At 38.9% G+C, this 22609-nt stretch overlaps 1 protein-coding gene across 2 annotated transcripts in view; it reads left to right on the forward strand.

Annotated features, from left to right (window-relative positions):
* Positions 1-918: 918 nt before the first annotated feature.
* The window catches only part of GARNL3 (GTPase activating Rap/RanGAP domain like 3), a 221895-nt gene continuing 200204 nt past the window's right edge, over positions 919-22609 (forward strand). The window contains exons 1-2 of one of the 2 annotated variants that reach the window (XM_007474670.3): positions 919-1205; positions 17653-17722. In XM_007474670.3, coding sequence (XP_007474732.2) covers positions 934-1205; positions 17653-17722 — 342 coding nt within the window. In that variant the 5' untranslated portion in view covers positions 919-933. Of the gene's footprint in view, positions 1206-15963; positions 16665-17652; positions 17723-22609 lie in introns of those variants that run through there. The other variant, XM_007474671.3, reaches the window with a different exon arrangement.

Below are 22609 nucleotides of genomic sequence, written 5' to 3' on the forward strand. Positions count from 1 at the left end.
CTATATATACATAGTATAGATTTGTACACCATAATTTTTTCAGTCATTCTCCATTTGATAGATACCCTTTAGTTTCAAGTCCTTTGCCACTACAAAAAGAGCTGCTATTACTATTTTTGTACAGAAGGAAAGAACATGAATCATATAACCATGGAAAATTTTTTCTTGATCAATAAAATAAAATAAAAACAATTATTTTCCTTTTTATCCACTTTGCCAATATGATGGGTGTGGTGTAGAATCTGAGAATTGCTTTAATTTGCATTTTTCTCATTGCTAATGACTGATTAGGAGCATTTTTCAGATGGTTATGGATAGCCTAGATTTCTTTCTTTTGGAACTGTCTATTCATTCTATTTCGTTCTAAGCACCAAGTCCCAATAGAGTTATTGACAAACTGAAGCATATTCTGAGAAGGGCAACCAAGTTAGTGAAGAGACTTGAAAGCATGTCATACAAGGACTGGTCAAAATAACAGAGAGTGTTTAGCCTCACGAAGAAAAGAACTTTATCAGCTGTGACCGTGTGTTTTCTATGCTCTGTATCGACTCCAACATTCTAGATGTACTCTAAGCTTCCTTTGAACTCCGAAATGGTCTTTTTAAAATGGGCTTTAAACTAGTGTGATTGCCTGGATTCTGAAATCCCTTCCAGCTTTAACATTCTATGTTCTAAGTTCTCTTACAGGGCTATTATTTTGTTTTCTAAATTAATCTCTTCTAGCTCTAACGTTCCATACCCTACCCAGCTCTAAAATTCTATATTTCACGGTCCTTTCCATCACTAACATTATGGGATGAAGGATTCTGCAATGGCTAAACCAACGCCCCTTCTCCAGGGGACTACAATTCCCAGAGTGCACTGTGCGGTCAGAGCCCTGGCGAAGTGGGCCGGACCAAATTGACAGGGAACCAATTACTCATCAAGCAAGTGATGAGGGGCGGCTGCCACAGGCTCCGATTGGTGGTCAGGGCGCGGCGCGGGGCGGGGCCAGAGCGCGGCGGTTGGCTGCGGGGGTCCGGGCTGTGGGAGCAGACCAAGCGAGTGGAGGCACTGCGCCGCCACTGCAGGCCCTGCCCCGGCGCCCGATGGCTGCGACCCCGCGGGAGCGGGGAGTTTAAGCGCTCTCTCCCCGCCGCTGCCCTCATGGAGGAACCAAGTGGCCTCTACCTGACGTCTACCCGCCTGCTGAGCCTCACACAGCGGTAACACGGAGCGGGAGGGGCGGGGCAGGGGGCGGGGCTGGTAGGGAGGGGCCAGAGGTGGGGCCAGAAGAGGCGGGGCAGAGGGAAGGGGAGGTGTTCTCTCTCTAGTTCCAGTCACCTGGACTCTCCTTCCAGCCCCCCTCTTTTCTTTCTTGGCGTTCAGGGCTTTCTTCTTGCTAGTCTGATGTTCAAGACTTGTTTCTTTGCTGCCTTTTCTCATTCCCTGTCCTTTCTGAGCTGCCCTTCCTATGCTTCTATACAACCCGGGGGAAGTTCTATAGCAAGGTTTGTTAACCCGGGGTTTAAGAACTTGTGTGCATATGTATTTTTCTACAAAAGTATTTCAGTATACTTAGTTTCCTTTGGAATCACCTACATTTTATTTTGTGCATATAAAGGGGTCGGTAGGCTTCACCACATTGCCAAAGGGGTCCATCCACGACACAAAAAAGGTTAAGAACCCCTGCTCCATAGCCTTCAGAATAAAGTTCCAATTCCTTTGCTTGACATTCAAGACCCTCAACTACCAAATAATGCCCTGTTTTTCCAGCCTGGTCTCATACTCTCCTACAGCATTCTAACTTGCATGTATGGGGTCCTTAAACTGGAGTCCGTGAACTTAAAAAAAAAATGCTGTGTATCATTGTAATTGGTTTCTTTCCTAATCTTGGTGTTTTATTTTATGCATTTAAAAATACTCTGAGGTGTCTGTAGACTCCTCCACACTGCCAAGGAGTCTGACACCAAAAATAAAAGCTTAGGAATCCTTACCCTAGAGAATCTCTGAGATCATTTGCAACTATAAAATATTATATATGAGGGAGAGGGAAGGGGATTGGGACTAGAAAATCTCTGTGATCTCTCTGAGGCCAACTGATATGAAAGGAATTGCCCAAGGTCATGCAGACAGTAAGTGGCTGAGCTGGAAGTTGAGTCCCAGTCCTCTGACACCAAATCTAGCATCCTTTCCACTACGCTTCACTGCCTCCCAGAAAACAACCAGCACTTTCCTGCTGCTGTCTTCATGCTGCACTCTCTGCCTGGACTCTATTCCATCTCCCTCTTAATCTTTTAAACTCTAACCAAAATACTAACTTCTCCTGGAAGTCTTCCCTGTTTTCCTTAATTGATAATGACCTTCCCCTTCAGACCTCCCATAGCCCATTGTTTTGTGCTTCTGTAAGGCATTTATTGGGTAATATTGTGCATTCTGGTGAAAGGAGGCATATCCCCCTGCAGAAGCAGTGGGCCATAGATTAGAGAGCTGGCTTTTTAACCAGGAAGGATTGAGTTCCAGGACTACTGCTGTTACATATGGTGTGATCCCAAACAAGTCACTTAACCTTTCAATGTTTTAGGCACCTCTCTAAAACTGTAAAGTGCAGAGAAGCTGCCAACCTGCATTGAAGAGGGAGTTTCCTTACCAAGGAGTTCTCTTTCCCAGGGTAATAACAGGTCACAGTCACTATGACTCTACTAGGGGGTAAGCTTCATGAGGGCAGGACCAGTTTCTTATCGAAATTTCCTATCTTCCCCCAACAGCTAGTCGCTGCCTTATACAAAGTAAGTGCTTAATAATTATTTGTTGAATTTCCTTAGCAGTTTCTGGTAGGTGGCCCCACTGTGGTGATACAGAGCTGTCCTCTTAATGATTATCAGCTACCTAGATTGGGGATAGGGGTGAAGGGAAGACTTAGGAAACCTAGACCCTTTGGTAAATCTCTTCCAAACTGGTTTACTTCCAGGAAGTAATTTTAACATCTTGTGCCTATTTCTCCAAAAAAGGGGAATAGCAAATCTAAACATAGTAAGGTAGGACTTATTAAAGAAAAAATCCACAGGATATATACATACTGTATACAGCAGCAATAAGAGTTTGTCATAAGCCTGTGAAGTTGAGTGAGAAAATATAGCAACATCTCTAACTGAAGCTCCCCTAACTAAAAATTGACAGAGGTTGGTTGAAACTTAAAGTTTGTAGAACATATCCTTCATTAATGGTGTATATGGGTTATTACAGTAGCTTTTGGTTTAAATAAATAATTAGATTATAGAAGAATTGTCTAAAATCCTTAGAGGAACACATTTAAAAGTACCTTTAAGTGCCCCAATTATACAGGAACAGCTAGGTGTTATACGGATTTGAAATATCTTTATCTGTTATAGTCTTAAGGACTGCCATTGGACTAAAGATTTTTGTTAATCTAGTTCTAGTTAAAATTTGTTCTTCGTATTAATACTTTGAAAAATCAGGATCTTTCTAATGCAGATTAGAAACCCTTATAAGTTCCTTAGACAGAAAAATTCACCTGGTAGCCAGCCTCTCAGTGCACCCATATTCATTTTCCAGGCAACTGCATAGCAAGGAATGCCTGCAGATAACATCCCATTGTTGGCCTCTACTCAAAATCTTAGCTCCATTTAATGTGACTTAGAACTAGTTTTTAAGCTTTGGGAACCCATACTCTTCTCCACTCTATGATGAGCCATTGCGGTGAGAACTTTGTGGTTTTTATTACTAAATTTTGTTTCTAACTTCAAATCCATTCAGCAGCATGTATATATGCATATATATATATGCTTGTTTTACAGATGAGAAAACTAAGGCTGAGAAGCCAGGTGATTTTGCCCAGAATCACCAAACTAATTGATGTTAGAACCAAGATCTGACCATCAAAAGTTGAAGTTGTAGTCATAAGACCCAAATTCAAATTCTGGCTCTGCCCTTTTCTATGTGCATGACTTTGAGCAAGTCACTTAACCTTGATGGTCCTCAGTCATATTATCCCTAAATGAGAGAGTTAGGCTAAAGCCCCTCTGAGCTAGATCCATAGTTCTATGAAGAGTGTTCTTTCCAATCTACTGGTCTGTGCTGCCTCACATTGCCTTTCTACATGGCTTCAGCTAGTATATAGTAGGAGTCAGAACTTTGATTGCCAAAGGAGATAGGATCTATTCTTTCCTCTTTTAATTTTATGCTTTTAACTCATTAATTCATTAATTTTAACTCATTAATTCATTTCAACCTTAAATACATACAAACAATGAGATTCCATTTCCTTTAGAGACCCCTTGATACCATTACTAGTACCCCTTGTCTTTCTCTAGGCAGGAAACTAGGTGAGGAACCAAAAATAGTTTGGTTTCTTTAGGATACTTAGAATTTAGTTATCATCCTGCCTAATCTACCTTCTCCAAGACTATTTCTATTAATTAGAACCAACAGGCCATCCCAACACACTCAAACCTATTGGACTTGACTGAATTCTGACTCTTGTGAATGATAACAACTAATAATAGAAGGGCAATATAGCATAATGGAGAGAGGGCTTGCTTTAGAGACAGAAAGTCCTGGGTTCAGGTCCTGCCTTTGGTATATATTAGCTATGGGACTGTCAGCAAGCATTTATTAAGTACCTGCTGTGTGCTTTCCAGTATGCTAAGCTCTCGGTGTATTGTAAGCAAGTCACTTAGCCTGTCAGTGCCCCCACACACACACACAAACCAAGCACTGATGACATCACAGGACTGGACCATTAAGTCTAAATAATCATTCTACATCTGTACTTCAAGGATCTATTATTTGCCAATGTGGATGCCAAAGGAGATCAAAGCCTCTTCATGACTTGGTAGACAGGATTTGAGTATTTCTGTGGCCAGAATTCCCATACTAGAATTGACCTTCTGACCTAAGCTTAGTCAAGTTTCTTTTTTTATTTTTAAACCATTACCTTCTGGTTTAAGACAGAAGAGAGGCAAAGGCTAGACAATTGAGCTTAAGTGACTTGCCTAGAGTCACACATAGAGAGTATTTAAGGCCGTATTTGAACCCAGGTCCTCCTGACTCCAAGCCTGGCACCTTATCAACTGTGTCCACCTACCTGCCCCTTGGCTAGTCTTTACTTGCTAGACATAAAATGCATCACTGTGTCATCCTGGAAGACTTTCTTTGGGTAGGACTTTACACAGCTTACATTCTCTGGCATGGCTTTTAACCCAGAGTTATGGGCACATAATTAGATATCTGCAGAAAGTTTTGGTGAAAGAATACTGGTAATAACAGGTGACAAGAGTGCTTCATTGCTTGTAAAGTACTTGATGTACATGGTCTCATTTGATTCTGGAGTTAGTTTTGCTATCTTGTTTCCCTGTTATAGTGTCTCAGTTTACTCAGGGCAAGCCAAGCCATAAAGGGATAATTGGGAATAAGGGGAAATTCTGAATTGTAGAATAAAATGGGGTATTCTAAATACTTGAAGAAATTAGTAAAAATCAAGGAGTTGTAAAATCTCTTACCACTTATTTTGGGCATTCCAGAATTGGAATTGAGAATTGAATAATTTGAGTTTTTGAGAGAGAGCAACATTTGTGGAACAGGATAGCAATAGAAAATGTAAAAATACCAAAATGTAAATGATGTCTTTTGGTTCAAATAGTTTTATAGCCCTCTGTATACAAAATTTAATAGGTAGTTGGGAATTTCTTTGGTACCCATCTTGGAGATGTTGTTGGTATAAACTATCAAAAGTTGTCTTTTTGCTGGAGTTGTTTCCTATCAATGCCTAAAACAGAAATTTCTTAATTTTGGTGTAAGAGATTTTTTTTCCCCTTTAAACTCTTACTTCTCATTTAGAATCCTAGAATTGATGCTAAATATTTGTTCCATGACAGAAGGGTGGTAAAGGCAAGGAAATGGGGATTAAGTGATTTGCTCAGGATCATACAACTAGGAAGTATCTGAGATCAGATTTGAACTAGCTCTTTTTCTACCAAGCTACCTAGATGCCCCCTCCTCTGAGGTTGTTTCAACTTATTTTTATGAATCAGTATAATTTGCTCTTATAGATCCTGTTTAGGCATAGCATGTACTTTTTTATTTTCTTAACCTCATTTTCTTAGAAGGCTATATTTTAGTTTAGGGAAACAATGACTTAAACCAGCTGGGACTTAAAGATGGAACTCTCTTATTTTCAGTAAACCATGCTGCCTTTGCTATATTATAAGGTACCTTGAGGTCAGTACCAAAGATAAGGCCTTGGTAACCAACTACAGTGAAAGATCAGAAGGCTGCTAAATAAAATATTTCATAAGCTGGGACTCCTCCCAAAGGTATCCAGAGTGATTTCCCTGGACATTCCCTACCCTGTAAGGTAGCAACCTCTGTTCAAAGGTGAATAGGTCTTATATTCTATTTATTCCTAGGAAGAATAGAGAGCCAGGGTTTTCTACCCACCTTTCCTTCCCTTCCTGAGGCAGAATGGAGTAGGGTAATTGACAGTTGCTGTTTATGAGTTGTTATCATCAGTATGTTTAAAACTATGAGGCAACCATGAGTAAGTTATCTTCTGCCTTTTCTCAGTCACATATATCACCTCAACTGACCAAGGAAACATTAGGACTATAGGTAAGGGTGGAAATAACTCATATTTGTATAATACTTTAAGGTTTGCAAAGTCATTTTTCCTCTCTCATCCTTGGTTTCCCTGTTATAAAGTGAGTGAGTTGGACTAGATAATTTCTGCAGTACTTCCTCATATGTTAACATTCTGTGATTCTATGAACATTCTGTAAATACTGATTATTGGTGAACTTAAAGCAAATTGTGATTTTTACATTGTTATTTCAAATAATTTTAACTCTCTTGATGAGTGTAAGTTAATTTTAGTATAATTTGTTTTTACAAATCCTTTGTAGGGATTGGAAGTTGGCATGATGTTTTTTTTATCAGCTCTACCTAAAATTAATGTTTGTTTCTGGTTAGGAAACATTTGCCTCTCTGATTTTTTTAGAAGGCCATATTTTTATTTATGGAAGCAATGATGTGATAAACTTTTAGAAAATCTCTCAAGAACATAGTGTGACCTTAAAAACATCTAGCATATGCCAGTATTTGAATCCGCCATCATTCCTTAAGATCTTTGTCCAGATCCATTAAAATCTAGAACCACTGATTCCCTGTTGATTTTATTTAGACCTTTGCTAAGTAGTCAAACCATTCACTAGTTCATCTGCTTAAGTTTTTGCCCTCATTGTTGACTATTTATGGATCTGTAACATTGTCTGTCAGTTGAGCATGATGTCCACAATCCTTGTTATTTAACCTTCCTGACACATCTTTTTTTGTAAGTTTACCTCTGGTATATCAGTTACTCCTAGCTATCTGTGGAGTTCACTTATTACATAGTCCTCTCTAGAGGGTTTGCATGTTGTTCTTTGCTTTCATTTTAAAATATTTCCAAAGTCATACCTCATTCCTATTGCTTCAGAAGAGCAACTGTTTCATGAGACATTTCATAATGACAGCTGTTTTTCTAACTATTAATGTTTGATTTTGCACTCTGAATAATTTGTTATTTAATTGGTCTGGGTCCTTCTTCCCCTCAGGCATATTTCGACTAGGCAGATAGTCTTAAGAAGCTGTGACCAAACAATTGATTATTAGATATTGTTGAGCCTCTCCAAATGGAGCTAGGCTGATTTTCAAATAACAGTATTTGTCTCTTATTTGAAGCTTTTCCAGCCTGGTATGGGACATGCCAGAGTTTATGCTTTATGACAAACATTGCCTTAATGGAAGAGTAATGCTTTGTTTCAAAATAAATATAATTTAATCAATAATTCTCATTCATCCTGAAGAGGACTGTTATAAATAGACTGAATGCTGAAGCATCATGGTGGAATAGAAAGAACATTGGACTTGAAGTCAGGATAGCTGGAGTGGAATCTTGGCTCCCCAATTAACTAACTTTATAATTATGGACAAATTGAATTCTACATTTTTGGTCCTATTTCAGAATGATTTTAGGAAATAGTATAAAGGGGTTAGAATAGAGGGATGGGATAGGTTTTTTAAATCAGAGGTCATTTTAAAAGTAGCCTGTGTCATTTCTCCCAGTTACCCAAAGGCAGCATATTTGGGCCTTGTTTTTAGTACCCATTAGCAAAATGTAATTTCTTTCCTTATCTCTTTTAATCAGATCAGTTTCTACTTTAGCTTTGTCTGGTATCATGAATGCTACTCCTGCTTTTTTTTTACTTTAGATGATACTTAATAAATTCTGCTCCAGCCTTTTACCTTTAATCTGTGTTTTCACCCTGCCTCATATGCGTTTCTTGTATACAACATATAGTAGGGTTCTGGTTTTTAATCCACTCTGCTATCTGCTTCCATTTTATGGATGAGTTCATCCCATTCACATTCAGCATTATGATTATCAACTGTGTATTTCTCTCCTTCGTATTATCCTTTAGATCCTGCTCTATTCCCTTTCACTCTGTTCCTCCTCACCAGTATTTTGTTTTATGTCACTCTCCATTTCTTCCTCCTTCAAAATACCTCCCCTTTCCCTTTTTCTAATTCCCTTTCTACTCCTCAGAATTCTATACCCCATTGAGTAGACTTGTTTTCTCCTTTCTGAGCCAATTGTGATGAGAGTAAAGTTTAAGCATTGCCCATCACCACCCTTATCCTCCCCTCTCTGTAAAGATTTTTCATGCCTCTTCATGTTATATAATTTTTCTCTGTTGGTCCTTTCACTCCTGTATTCATTTTATAGTGACATTTTAATCTTGGTCAGAGAGGATTCTTGTGGTGACATGGAGCTGTTCTGGTTTACTCTGCCATGGTGACTCCACCCCCAGAAGTCTACCTATTTGCTTTGCTTTAAAAAAGTTAAGTGTATTACAAGTCCAGCTCAGGATTCACCTATTATCACTGACCTTTCACTATCTTGGGGTGTTGCCAGAGACACAGAGACTTTTTCTTCTAGCTACTTCTATAGCAGTTGACACATTAGGGTGAGAGACTCAGAGACACTATTTCAGGAAAATTTTTCCTCTGGAAATTTAGACAATGCAATAATACTCTCCTCACACCCTTATATTTTCATCTATGTCTTATTCTTACTTATACCAAATCACTTGTAAGTTTTCAAATTGGCAAGCTTAGGTAATTCTACCAGCACTAGAAGCTACCCTCCTTTAATGTCCAGGGTAAGCCTGCTTTCCCCTAGTCATTGAACTGACTACACAGCATTTGCTACCTCTAGCCATGGTGCTGATAGCTTGAACAACTGTGGTGCTAATTAAACATTTCCATAAAGCAAATTCTACAAAGTGGTACATTTCTTCTTCCTGTATGTCCCTCATTTTTTGTGACTTCTCTTGATGAGATAAAAGACCATCTTTCCTGTTAGGGATCTTGTGACTGTCTCCTTCACTTATACATACTGTTTTTTAGGGATGAAGTTGGTCAGATAAATGGCAAACAGTGATGGTTAAGATTTATAAAGACAGTGGTTATAGGATCTACTGTTAAGTAAATCAAAACTTCTCTGAGTCCTAGATTCCTCCTATGTTAAATGGAAGTAATAGGGAGATTATTGGCAAGACTGAATTGAATAAAACATCAATGATTGCTATCAGAACTTAAAAGGACACCATAATATTAAAGATAGAGACTGTTTAGAGTAAGTTTATAGGAGTGAAAAAAAATCTGAATTACTTACTGAGGTTTTTCACTTTATCTAAGTTCAGGATTTTATACTTATTTTGTGTGGATATTTATTTGGTATGACAGCATCAATTAGCACAATTCCTTCATTTAAAAAAATATTTTTTCTCTACTAGAGGATTGATCACCAACTGATGAATTTTGGGGGGCCATGGCAAGTAATGAAACCCTTTATTAAGATGTGAAAAGAGTATCCACACAAATAAATCCTTGAAGTACTGAAGAAATTTTGAAAAATACAAATCCTTAAACACAGAGGTTTAAAAAACCCTTTATCAGTGAATAGGCAACTTATATTGACTCTTTGGTATTGCTTGCAGAATGTATTCACTTTGGTAAGTCCCATAGGATTTCATTGTCTTATGTTATTAGTATCCTATTATTGAAAAAGGTTTTTTGGAACTGTTCCAAAAGCAAGAAGTGTTAGTTTGCTTTAATGGGAGATCCTTTCCATTTAAGATGGAAAGAAGGGAATTCTAGTGCTGCCTCAAGCACTTGCCAGTTGAATGACTCTCCCAAGTCACAGCTTTCCTGAGCCTCAATTTTTTCACCTTTCAAATGGAGGTAATAATACTCCCATTAACCATTCCATTGTTTGTTGTGAAGAACAGGTTTAATGTATCTTATGAATAGGAGTTAGCATTTGGTAAGGCATCATGGTAGAGTAGAAAAGACATAAGACTTGGGTTCAGGAGACCTGCAATGACTATTGTATGTGAACAGTCTGTTCAAAACCTTCACTTCTCAAACTGCCAACATTACCTTTTACCCCACCTTCTCAGCAAAAGATCTTATCTAAGACTTTACTGATAAAATTAAAGCTGTCCATCATAAGTTCTTTCTCCCCATTTCTATTTTAATTCAATTCAGTTAAAATTCACTTAATACTTATTAAGCATCCACTATGTGCCAGGCACTGTATTACATGCTAGAAACATAAGCCAAAAAAAAAATGAAAAGCAATTGTTGCACTCAAGGAGGGAGACAAAACACAAAAGGAAACTGAAAAGTAGAGTTTGATGAGAGCCTCCAAGGAGTACCCAGTACAGCAGCATGCTGTGCAGTGGAGTGGCATTGCAAACTGAGCAGAGCTTCACTTTCACATCACATACCCTTTCAATATCATCACCATTATCTCTTCCTTTACTCCAGGTTTTAGGGGAAGAAGTGGCTAAGAAGTGACTTTTCCATTGGCTAACACCAGCCTCTTTACACATCTCTGATCTCATCCCCTTTTGTGTCTACCATGAATTTGCCACTTAGATCATGCTCCTTTCCTCCATAATGTTCAGTCTTCCTTTTCATTTCATTCTTCTGCTGCCTATAAATGTACCTAGATCTCCATTATATAAAAAACCCTAGTCTTTCACTTAGGCCTAGTATCCTCCTACCAGTCTGGTTTATCCTTCTTGGTTTCCTTTATTGTATCATCTGCTATGTTCCATCCACTATGTGTGGGCTCTATCCTAGGCCCTCTTCTCTCACTACAGTTTTTCTTGGTGAATCCATTAGCTTCTATGGGATCAACTCCCCTCTATTCTGATAATTCCCACATCTGTGTATCTACTAATTTTTTTTGCATGTTTCATATCACAGCAGGGACTGCTTTAGTTTTGGCATTAGATCCCTTGCCCCTAGCTTTGTGCCTGGATATTTGTTGAACCGAATGGAATTGGAGGTATTTTTAAAAACTTGATAACAGATTATATTAATTATAGGAATTCTGTTATATAAAATAGCATAGTGTAATGGAAAAAATACTGGTTTGGAAGTCAGAGGACCTGAAGTTAAAATCCTGCTCAGCCTGTGCAAAAGCAAAAGTCCCTCTCTGGACTGGGGTGAGAAGTGTGCTTTGTGACTTAATGCCATAGAAACTTGAGTTGTTATCTAAAGTTCAAAAACCACTTACTAAGCAAATACTGGGATGCAAAGACAAAAATAAGAACATCCCCTGCTCTCAGGAGCTTAGATTCTACTAGGGTAAAAAAACCCACACAAATAAGTAAATATAAAATACATACAATATAATTTCAAGTGGGAAGGATCGCAGAGAATGGAGAGAAAGGATAATCAGGAAAGAGTTCTTATAGAAGGTGACACTTGAGCTGAGTCTTGGTTAAGTGCCAAGAGGTGGCAGTGAGGAGGGAGAGCATTCCAGGCATGGTAACACCCTGTGTAAAGTCACAGAGCCTGAAGGGAGACAGACTGTCATCTACCAGGAACAGAAAGTAGGGCAATTGGACTGGAATCAAAAGTGCCCAAGGGAAAATAATGTTCCATAAGTCTGGAATGATCAGTTGGAGCCAGAGTATGAAGGGCTTTAAGTGATACCCCACTGAATCTCAGAGCTCAATCAGCTCCTGGCCCTATGCTACCCTGACACCACCAGCTGCTAAGGGAATTGATGGCCCTATATTCCTTGAGACTTCCCAGACAATCCTATATCTTATCCTTTCAGGACCAGACCTTCTCTGCTTTACCCTAATCTGATAAACTGATCTGTGCTTATGTTCCATTGAGATGAAGCTTCAAGCTCTCCCAGATAATAGTTTCTGTTTTCCATAATCACCTTCCCTAAGTAATAGTTATGGTTGGAAATTGAGGCCAGTGTCAAGAGAAAGTAACACCCATAATGGCCAGTGGGGAGTATGGTTTAAGACAGGTGGAGCCTAGTAGCAGCAGGTTTCACATCACATAGCAGGTGGAAGAGATATCCTCTCCACCTGTGAGTCGGGTTGGCCCAGTGCCTGGCTTTGCTACTGCCCATTATATAACAAGCTCAACTTACAGTGCAGGTCATGTAGTCAACAAATTCTTAAGATAAATCAGGTGCTAAATAAACAGTTCCCCAGATAAATTAGGAAGTGACAATATACATGACCAAAGAAAGTACAACAATACTTAAAACAGATCATCTGGGAAGGAAGCTCCTTTATTCCAAAGTGTGTTACAAATAAAAGCTTCGAAATCAGGCAAAGTAGAGCTGTGTATCTCCTGGCACTGAATCATTGTGGTAGCAAAGGAAAAAAAAAATCATCTAGCGGGCAGTTCTAGTGGTGAGACACGATTCTGTCAGCCAGCCAATACTAGAAATCTTTCCTGCTTCTCAGAACTTGCCAGGACTGGTGCTTCACTAAGCATAGACTTCTGGAGCTCAGTGTCATGTCTACGCCATGAGGATGACTGACGGAAGATGGCCAGTCTGAGAGTTGAATTGGCATTTTTTTTTTGAGGTGTTAAAAAAACTGATGGAAAGACTCTAGCATTTAGTGGATCCTCTTAGTCAGCCAGTTAGGACAGAATGCTGAGCCTGGAGTCATGAAGACCTGAGTTCAAATCAGTCTCAGACACAAATTATCTATGTGACCTTGGGCAAATCAGTTAGCCTCTGTTTGCCTCAGTTTCCTCAAGTATAAAATAGAGATAAGTATAGCTCCTATCTTATGGAATTTTTGAGAGGATCAAATCAGATAGTATTTGTAAAGTATTTAACAAATACCTGGCATGTAACAGTTGCATAATAAAGGCTTATTTCATCTTCCCCTTTGGAGGATTTATGGAATAGCAAGGATGAGACACGCAGAAGGCAAACTATCTGTGCCAGTAGAGCAAACACCCACTTTCTTAGCAATGAGATCAGTCTTCAAAATCTGAGCACCGCTTTCCTCTCTAACATCTATCTTTCTTTATCTTTCCTGTTTTCTTCAGCTCTGAGCAGGCTAACTACATTTTGGATTGGCCCACTGATTATACTTTACTGTGAATGAATTTCTCTATTTCCTTTCAACCTGCCTTTACATTTTAATTAAGACGATAATGGAATTCTTTCTTACCCCTCCCTCAGAAATTCAAAGCTTAGTTTATAGTAAAAAGAGCAGAGCTGGGGAATCAGTTAAATGTCCTATCACATCTTTTTCTTCTCAACAAATGTCTTGTCCATCTGGGAAAGGCTGGGAGGGACTATTTCAATCATGGGTGTTCAAAGTCTTTTCTTGGGATTGCTTGGAGGAGAGAAATCTTAAGTTCCTTGTAGCCAACTTCTTCCAGGACCTGACCTTTCCTAGATTAGATTCACTAGCAAGTCTCTTCAGAATTTTACATTTATCCTAGCAAAAGTTATACTTCTTGCCCAGATTCCCTTAACCTAGCCCAGTACTTTCCCTTTCTATCTTTCTGCTTCAAGATTCAAAAAAAGATTTCAGGAGGTGGGGTGGGGTTATGTTTTCTGGTATGTTCAAAATTCTTTTAGTTAGCATTTAATTATATTTCACATCATAACTCTTCCCCTATCTCCTACCTTATCTAATGCCCTATGTAATTTGCCCCTTTGATTAAAGACATTTATGACCAAAAAAATTATTTAATTAATTAATTTTGAACATTTTCCAGAATACATGATTTATGTTCTTTCCCTCCCTTACTCCCAGCCCCTCCCACAACTACTGAGCAACTCCACTGGGTTTTACATGTGTCATTGGTTAAGACTTATTTCCATATTATTAATATTTGTATTAGGGTGATCACTTATAGTCTATGTCCATATCCCCATCGACCCATGTGATCAAGCAGTTGTTTTTCTTCTGTGTTTCTGCTCTCACAGTTCTTTGTCTGGATGTGAATAGTGTTCTTTCTCAGAAGTCCCTCTGGATTGTTATGACAAAATTAATAAGATCATGGGATGTAGGGCCTGAACAGAACTTAGAAATCAGCTTAGCCACTGTTTCCAAACACACTTCCATCAGCAAAAAAAAAAAAAAATTTTGCAAGCACCTCCATTATATGAATATTTACTTATTTATGGATCATATTTATGTCCCACTATACTAACCATTATGTACTTTACAAAACTTAAACAAAATAGAATTTTTAAAAAGTTATGAGATAAAGATGAAATAATATTTGATCCTAAAGACAATAGGAAGCCACTGGATTTTATTGAGTATGGGAGTGACATGATCAGACTGGATTGTAGGCAGATCACTTGGCAGCTTTGTGAAGGATGGACTGGAATGAAGAGAGACTTAAGGTAAAGAGACCAATTAGTAATTTGTTCTAGTGGTCCAGGCAGAGGTAATAAATGCCAGAATTAGAGTTATGGCTGTGTGAATAGAGACAGGACAGAGGAGAGAGAAGTTGTTGAAGCAACGTTGATAAGGCAATGTTGGATTTATAAGGTGAAGGGGAGTGAAAAGTCAAAGCTAACACCTGGACTGCACCAATGATTCCAATCTAGGTGACTAGAAGGTTAGCGTTACTTTTGATAGAAACAGGGAAGTTCAGAAGATGAGGGGGTCTTGGAGGAAAGATGATATAATAAGATCTGCAGTGTATTCTGCCTTCCACCTATGCCTTTTTAAATGACTGTGCTGGGGCAGCTGGGTGGCTTAATGGATTGAAAGTCGGACCCAAAGACAGGAGTTCCTGGGTTCAAATATGGCCTCAGACACTGCCTAGCTGTGTGACCCTGGGCAAGTCACTTAACCCCCATTGACTAGCCCTTACCACTCTTCTGCCTTAGAACCAATACCCAGTATTGATTGTAGAATGGAAGGTAAGGGTTTAAAAAATAATAAAATAAATGACTGTTCCCCATCCAGAATGAAAAGATGGAGGTAAGATTGGCTCTTCCTTGCTGGACACACAGCCAACGCTCCTAAGGATTCCTTTTAGCCACTTTTAGCCAAAGTGATCTGTGCGGCATAGGGCAGGCATTGAGTGGTTAAAGGGAAGATTTCCCAGTGGTACCTGGCCACCTGCTGCTATAAGTGCCTGGGTAGGGTCAGCAAAGGTTGACCAAAAGGAGAGGTGGGACCTTAAAAAATGTAGGGAGGGGACTATGGGAGGTAGTATTAAAAGATAAGGATGTGTTTGAGTTGGAAACAAACCACATATCTGGCTATCATGAAGAGGTTAAGATGCAGCCCATCTTCCCATCTTCCCATCTTCCCACCTTGAGACTGATCACACACTACTTAGGGTCAGCCCATGGTCCCCTTCTTGTGAAACCACGACTCCAAAGGAGGCCTCAGTGCCTACTAGGGCACTAGGGACATAGTCTGGCACCTTCATTTTGCATATGAAGAACCTGAGTCCTAGACAGGTTAATCGAAATACATACCGCATGATGTAATGGAATTGGAGCTGGACAACCTAGGTCCAAAACTGAGCTGTGCTGTCTATTGCCTGTTTGACTTCAGACAAGTCACTTACTTGACCTTTCTAGACCTTGGTTTCTTCATTTTTAAAATAAAGATGTCTGGTTTTATAATCTCTAAGCTCCTTCTAACTCATAGATTATGAAATACTGATAGTATAGAACAGAACAAGACTCAAAAGTAATAAGTAGTTGAGTCAACAGTCTTCTCACTAACGAAGATTCTGACAGAGATAGGCAGAGAGATGTGATCTATAGTATGAAAAAGGAATTGCATTTCATGATGATGCCAAGTGCTCCACTTTAGCCTCAATAAAAAATTAGAGGACAGATAAAAGAAAAAAAACTTAAGAGAAAAAAGAAGAGTGCCTTTAAGGATCTGAAAATTGAAAGTCAGGCATGACAGAAGGAAGTAGTGGTAAAATTCAGGACAGAGTGGCAGAGGGAGGTTTCCTCCTCTCTTTTGTTGTCTCTGGATATAGAAAGATTGCCTGGGTAACCTCTGCTAGACGGCTCCTATAGCACCTTCAGTACAGGAAGTGAGGGAGTGAAAAGGTTAAATTTCTCATCCAAGATGAGTTCAGCCAGCCCTGTGAAATGGTGGCAGCAGAATGCCATCAGACTCTCTAATCTTATTTCTATCACGCTGACTTTCTTGGAGCCCATCAAGCAGTGTGCTGGCCAAGAGATCCAGTTCAATGTGTGATGAACATCTCAGTCGCTTTCTTCCTGAAAATGGCAAAAGGGCAATAATTTAGAAAACCTAGCCTGCTCTTTAAGAAAGGATGAAAGGGTACTAAATGCACTTTTCTTTCTTTATCAGATTTAGGATATTTTGGATTTTATGTTAAAATGCCATTTTATTGTTACATTTTATTTTTGTATTTCATTCTAATTAATTAATTCTCTGACTTTAGATTTAATGGAAAAGTCCTTAGAGTAAAATTGCATGGTTTATGTTTGCATATCTCATTTCATTTCATGGGGTCTGATTAGGATTGTAGATATAACAAGAAATAGAGTAAATGCCTTTTGTGCCCAAGGTATAATGACAATTTTTGCTGTCTAGCCTTTTGTTTTAACTTATTCTTAAATGGAATGCTTGCAATTTGTCTTATCTGAGCTAAGACTTTTATTTGTATGCTTTGTAAGAAACTCTCCCTAATAGACCCCCAAATTGAATATTAGATTTTCTGTTAAATCCTTTGTGCTGTGACACTGATCTCTTAAATTAAAGGAGATGGGCCTATCTACAGTGGTTTTTGAAGGTGTTTTGTTTTGAGTTTAAATTTAGCAGTAAAATAATATGTTTCTTTATTTGTTGAATATTTGAGACAATTAGAAGAGACTCTCCTGAATGGAAGTTAATTGCAGCATACAAAATGGTTGCAGATTTGCTTCAGCTGTTTCATGACATGCATCAGGGTTACTGCAGGGTTTCTCTTCCCTTTGCTTATAAACAGAAAGCTCTCAAATGCAATTATAAACCACCAGTAGCCGTCTTGGAAATCTCAATCGATCGCAAATGGCTAAATATTTAATTTCCTCATTGTCTGCCCTTCCAGGGATGGCTTCAGCATTTTATTTTCTTTGAGGCTAACATGAAAACCAGTCTCTGCAATGGCTGCTGGAGATTGTGTGTGTTGCAAGGAGGCTCCCCTGCAGTGATGAGCTCAAACCTTGTTCAGTAGGAGCTCTTTTTTGCAAATGGTGGTAGATTTTTGCAGAAGATTTGTGGCTAGAGAGCTATGTATAATACTGATGAAGCATTTTTGTTCCAGCTCCGTCTCAGAAGACCTAGGTTGCCGACGAGGGGAATTCAGTAGAAAACATTATGGATCTGTGGAGCTGGTAAGTTCTATTCAGTGCTAACAGATTGTTTTATATTTTGTTAAAATCACCAAGCTTATCAGATTTTGTTTGTACATATTTTCTAATTCTGTAATACCATGGGCATAGTATAAGGATTGGATCGGTTTGGGGAAAAAATCAGAGTGCTTGAGCGGCTTTGACAATTACATCATCTTAATCTTTTTCTTTTGTTACACACTTTTAACCTCACATCTCTGTTGATTTGATAAAAAAAAATCATAGAGAGAGATTGTGCTTTAATATTTTTTATAACAGATTTTGAAAAGTAGGTAGCAACTGCAAATAACTCTGGATAAAATAATTTTTGATTGAAAGAGAAAGATTTAATTTCCATAATATATTGTTAATAAAGTGCTTCATTTTGTTGCTAAGGTTAAAATATGGGTTGCTTTTCTGAAACAAATAAAAAAAAAGCATTGATTAAAACAGGATAAATGTGTTGATTATAGACCTCTGCAGTGAAAATATGTATACATTTTCTACCAAGTTGTTGGGCGATTTTTAAAACAGCATTTTACATGTTAAAAGAAGAAAATAATATATGTGTCCAGCAGTCACCAGTATTTCAGAGACAGATATAACTGGTACCTTATAATGCATAAAAAACATGGATAAAGATTTAAGAAAGTGTGTTTCTCCATTGTATTGGTAAACAATTATTTATAGAATATTAGATACTCCCTCTTATTTTAAAATTTAAAATATGAGTTATTTCAATACAGTTTATTTTCTTATTGCCACCCACTAATTTAAAAGGCTTTGAGAAGCAAACTTTCTTCTTGACAGATTGTAGTATATAAGGAATCTGTCAAAAATGTGTGCTTACTAAAGGTTTTCTGGGTCCGATTCATTGAATATTTCTGAAATGCTTTGTGTCTATCAGTATGCTGGGTGCGGGAGGGAATACAGAAGAAATGCAAGATCTGACCTTTGTCCTCAGGGAGCTTATAATCTAGTTAGGAAAATGGGGTGTATTATTTCCTCCATAGTATGAATAGGTATAAAGATGTGGTACAGATTGTAGGTATATAATAAATTGGAGAAAAGAGTTCCTTGTGGGGTGGAATTTGTCAGGGAAGGATTGATTGAAGGAGTGAAACTTGAGCCAGCCTTGAAGGATGTGTACAATTTGGTTTGTTGGGGAGGAAGGACATATTATATGAGTAAAGAGCCTGAACCAAGACATGGAGATAGCAATGATCTTGGCATGTTCAGGGGACAGTGAGGAAAAAACATGACTGAAGCAGCAGTGGCACAATCTGGAGAAGTGAGAATAAAGCATTACAGAATTGGATTCAAAGGGAGCCTCAGAGGCCAGCCTGTGCCCAGACTGAACACCACCCCTCTAGGTTTGTCCCTGCCTTTTGCCGAACCTGTGTCTAGCCCACATCTCTCCATATTGTCCACTTGGGGTAGCATTTCACAGTGTTGTCAAATGTTTTGCTAGAATCTCCATAGACTCTCTTTATAGTATCCTTCTGATCCAATAACCCTGTTAAAAAAAGGAAATGAGGTTAGTCTGGCATGATCTAATCGTGATGAAGTCATGCTGGCTCTTTGTGGGGAGATGGGTGGATATTGTGGTGGAGTAAATAACGTGCTGCATCGGAGTTCTAATCCTGGCTCAGACACTTCATAACTGGATGGCCATGGGCAGCTCAGGCGGCAAGCCAAGATTAAGTCCCTCCTGTGTGTTCACCGGGGAGACAAAGAAAGAAATGAAAGAGTCCCTGCCATCAAGAATCCTATTTTGTCAGGGGAAATCTATGTCACATGGACAGAGCGGTAAACATGCATACATGTGTACATATATGTAAATGAACATGCATACACACAGAATGCAGATGCAAAGTATATTCTGGGGGAGGAGGAGAGGCAGAAGCTGCTGAGGAAGGATCAGAAAAGGCATTGTTTGGGAGGTAGCATTTGAATGGAGCTTTTTTCCTTTTTTAAACCCCTACCTTCTGTCTTAGAATCTGTACTGTGTGTTCATTCCAAGGCAGAAGAGCAGTAAAGGCTGGGCAGTATAGTTAAGTGACTTGCCCAGGATCACACAGCTAGGAAAATTTGAACCCAGGACCTCCACACCTCTGGACCTGGCTCTCAATCCACTGAGTCACTTAGCTGCCCTGCTGAATGGAGCTTTTGAAGGACTCTGGAGGTTTTGTGAGACAGATGAAGAGGGAATGTGCTTCAGGCAGGGGAAACAGCCTGTGCAAAGGCCTGGGAGCAGGAGAGGTAGAATTTCAAAGTAAATAGGTCAGTTTGTTAGAAACACTGTGTGCAAAGGAGACTAATTATTCAAAGAGCCTAGAAAAGTTGTCTAGAACCAGATTAGGAAATGCTTTAAATGCCAAATAGAGGAGTTTCTGTTTGATTGTAGAAACAATAGGAAACCACTGAACTTTTTTAGTGTCAAGTAACATAGTCAGATTTGTGCTTTAGGAATATACCCTATGATGGGGCAATTGTAGTTAAATAATAAATTGGAGAAAAGAGTGCTTCCTGGGCTGAGATGTGCCTCAGGCTGTCATCCTAAAGCCTGACCAGGCACAGGCAGCAGTGTTCTGGAAACAGTTACAAACTGAGAATTTCCATTAATCCAATTGAAAAAGTTCAAATGTGTGACTGCCTGGATTGGGGGGAGAAGAGGGAGGAGATGTTCTGCACTCATACAGTTACACAATTCTGAATTGAAGGGGTCTCCAACCCAGCCTGAGAAATGGAAAAAGAATCCCCTTTCTGACAAAGCAGGTGAATGGGCTTCTAGCTTTTACATGGACCACCAACAAAGTGGCCTTCTGCCTTCCAGGATAATCCATTCCAATTTGGGATTGTTTAATTGTTAGGAGATTTTTCTAGACATCAAGCCTATAAACTTGGTGCTTTTTAATTTCCATCCTTCACTCCCAGTTCTGTCTCTTGAGCCCAAGATGAACAAATCAGCTTGATGGTGCAACAGTGGATAGAGTGGATAGAGTGGATAGAGTGCTGGAGTCAAGAAGACCAGAGTCAGCCATTGATTTTGTGATCCTGAACAAGGCAGTTGACCAGTTTCTCTCAGTTTTCTCAAATGCAGAAAGAGGCTAATAAAGAAATCTACCTCCCAGGGTGGCTGTAAGAACTAAATGAGAGAATATTTGTATGTGCTTTGCGTAGTGCCTGGCACATAATAGACTTTATTTAAATGCTTATTCCCTCCCCTCCCTTTACCCATCTTCCATATGACTGACAGCCCTTCAAATACTTGAAGATAAGTTATCATGTCCCTTCTAAATCTTCCTCATTCTAAATAGTCCTTGTTTATTTTCTTTCTCATAACTGTCCTAAAACTTGTTAATTGTCCACAACTGTCATAAATTGTCCCTGTTTATTATTATTATGGTTATTGTCCTCATTTTATAATTGAGGGAACTGTAGGAGACAGAGACAAAATGACTTGCCCAGGGTCACACAGCTAGTAAGTGACTGAAGTTAGTTTTGAACTCAAGTTCTTCCTGACTTCAGGCCAAGCACTCTATCCACTGGACCACCTGGTTATTGTTGTTGTTGTTGTTTTTAATAAGATAGTAATTTTTATTTAGGACAAAGATAAACAGAAAAGTAATAGAACTCATTTGCAGCCAATGTTCTTTATGAGCATGCCTCAATTCCTTTCCTCTAAGAGCAGGAACTGTCCCAGTTCTTTTAATTGACTTCTTATGGCATGAACCAAAGGCTTTCAGAACCTTGATTGCCTTCTTTTGGACATTCTCCAGGTTATCCTTCCTAAAAGGTAGCATCCAAAACTGAACATAATACTCCAGAAGTTGTCTAACTAGGGCCAAGAGCAGGGCCACTCTCATCTTCCTAGATGCTAGTCTCTTAAAACAGCCTCAGATCACATTCACTTTCTTAGCTCTCATATCACCGAGTTGACTCATATTAAACTTGCAATCCATTTAAGTTCCCAGATCTTTTTCAAATTAATTGCTATCTAATCATGCCTTTCCATCTTGTCCTTGTGAAGTTGATTTTTTAACCTAGTTGTAAGACTTGGCTTATTCATCCTAAAGCTATACTTCTCCCTAATTTCCTTATTCCTATTGAGGGAGACACCATTCTTCCAATCAGTCAGCTTGATAGTCTAGGGGTCATCCTTGACTCTTCACACTCTCACCATTCCCCTGTCCAGGTTGAATCATTTACAAAGGCTTATCAGTTTTACCTCCACCACATGTCTTGAATCTTTGTCCTTCCTTTCCCTCACACCACCCTAATCCAGGTGATCATCACCTTAAGCCTGGACTATTTCAGGAGATCACTGGCTGGTTTCTCTGCCCCCAGCTTCTTCCTATTCTAGTCCATCTATCACACAGCAGCCAAATTGATATTCTTAAAGCATGGTTCTATTATCAGACTTTCCCTTCTCAGGAATTTTCAATGGTTTCCTATTGTCTTGCAGATAAAATACAAACTTACTTGTCTGGCATTTATAGCCCCTTACAATCTGTTGTCAAGCTGTCTTCATGTTGAACTTTCAGTCCATCAAAGTAATTATGCATTACTCTTGTACACTGTGTTTCAGCCAAACTGGCCTACTTGCAATTTATATCTCTCTCAGCATTGGTATGCCTTTGCAAAAGGTTATCTCTGGTATCCGAAATTCTCTCCCTTGTAACCCTTGCTCCTTGGAACCTGTACCTCCCTTCCAGGCTTGACTCTAAGGCCATCTCTTATAAGAGGTATTTTCTGATTCCCCAGGTTGTTAGTACTCCTTAAATCTCAAAATTAATTTGTATTTATTGTGCATTTACTTATATTTATTTATAGTTTATTCTCTAATAAAATATAAGGTCCACAAATTCAGGAACTCTTTCATTTTTG

Source organism: Monodelphis domestica, chromosome 1, assembly GCF_027887165.1.
Source record: "Monodelphis domestica isolate mMonDom1 chromosome 1, mMonDom1.pri, whole genome shotgun sequence".
Classification (NCBI taxonomy): Eukaryota; Metazoa; Chordata; class Mammalia; order Didelphimorphia; family Didelphidae; genus Monodelphis; species Monodelphis domestica.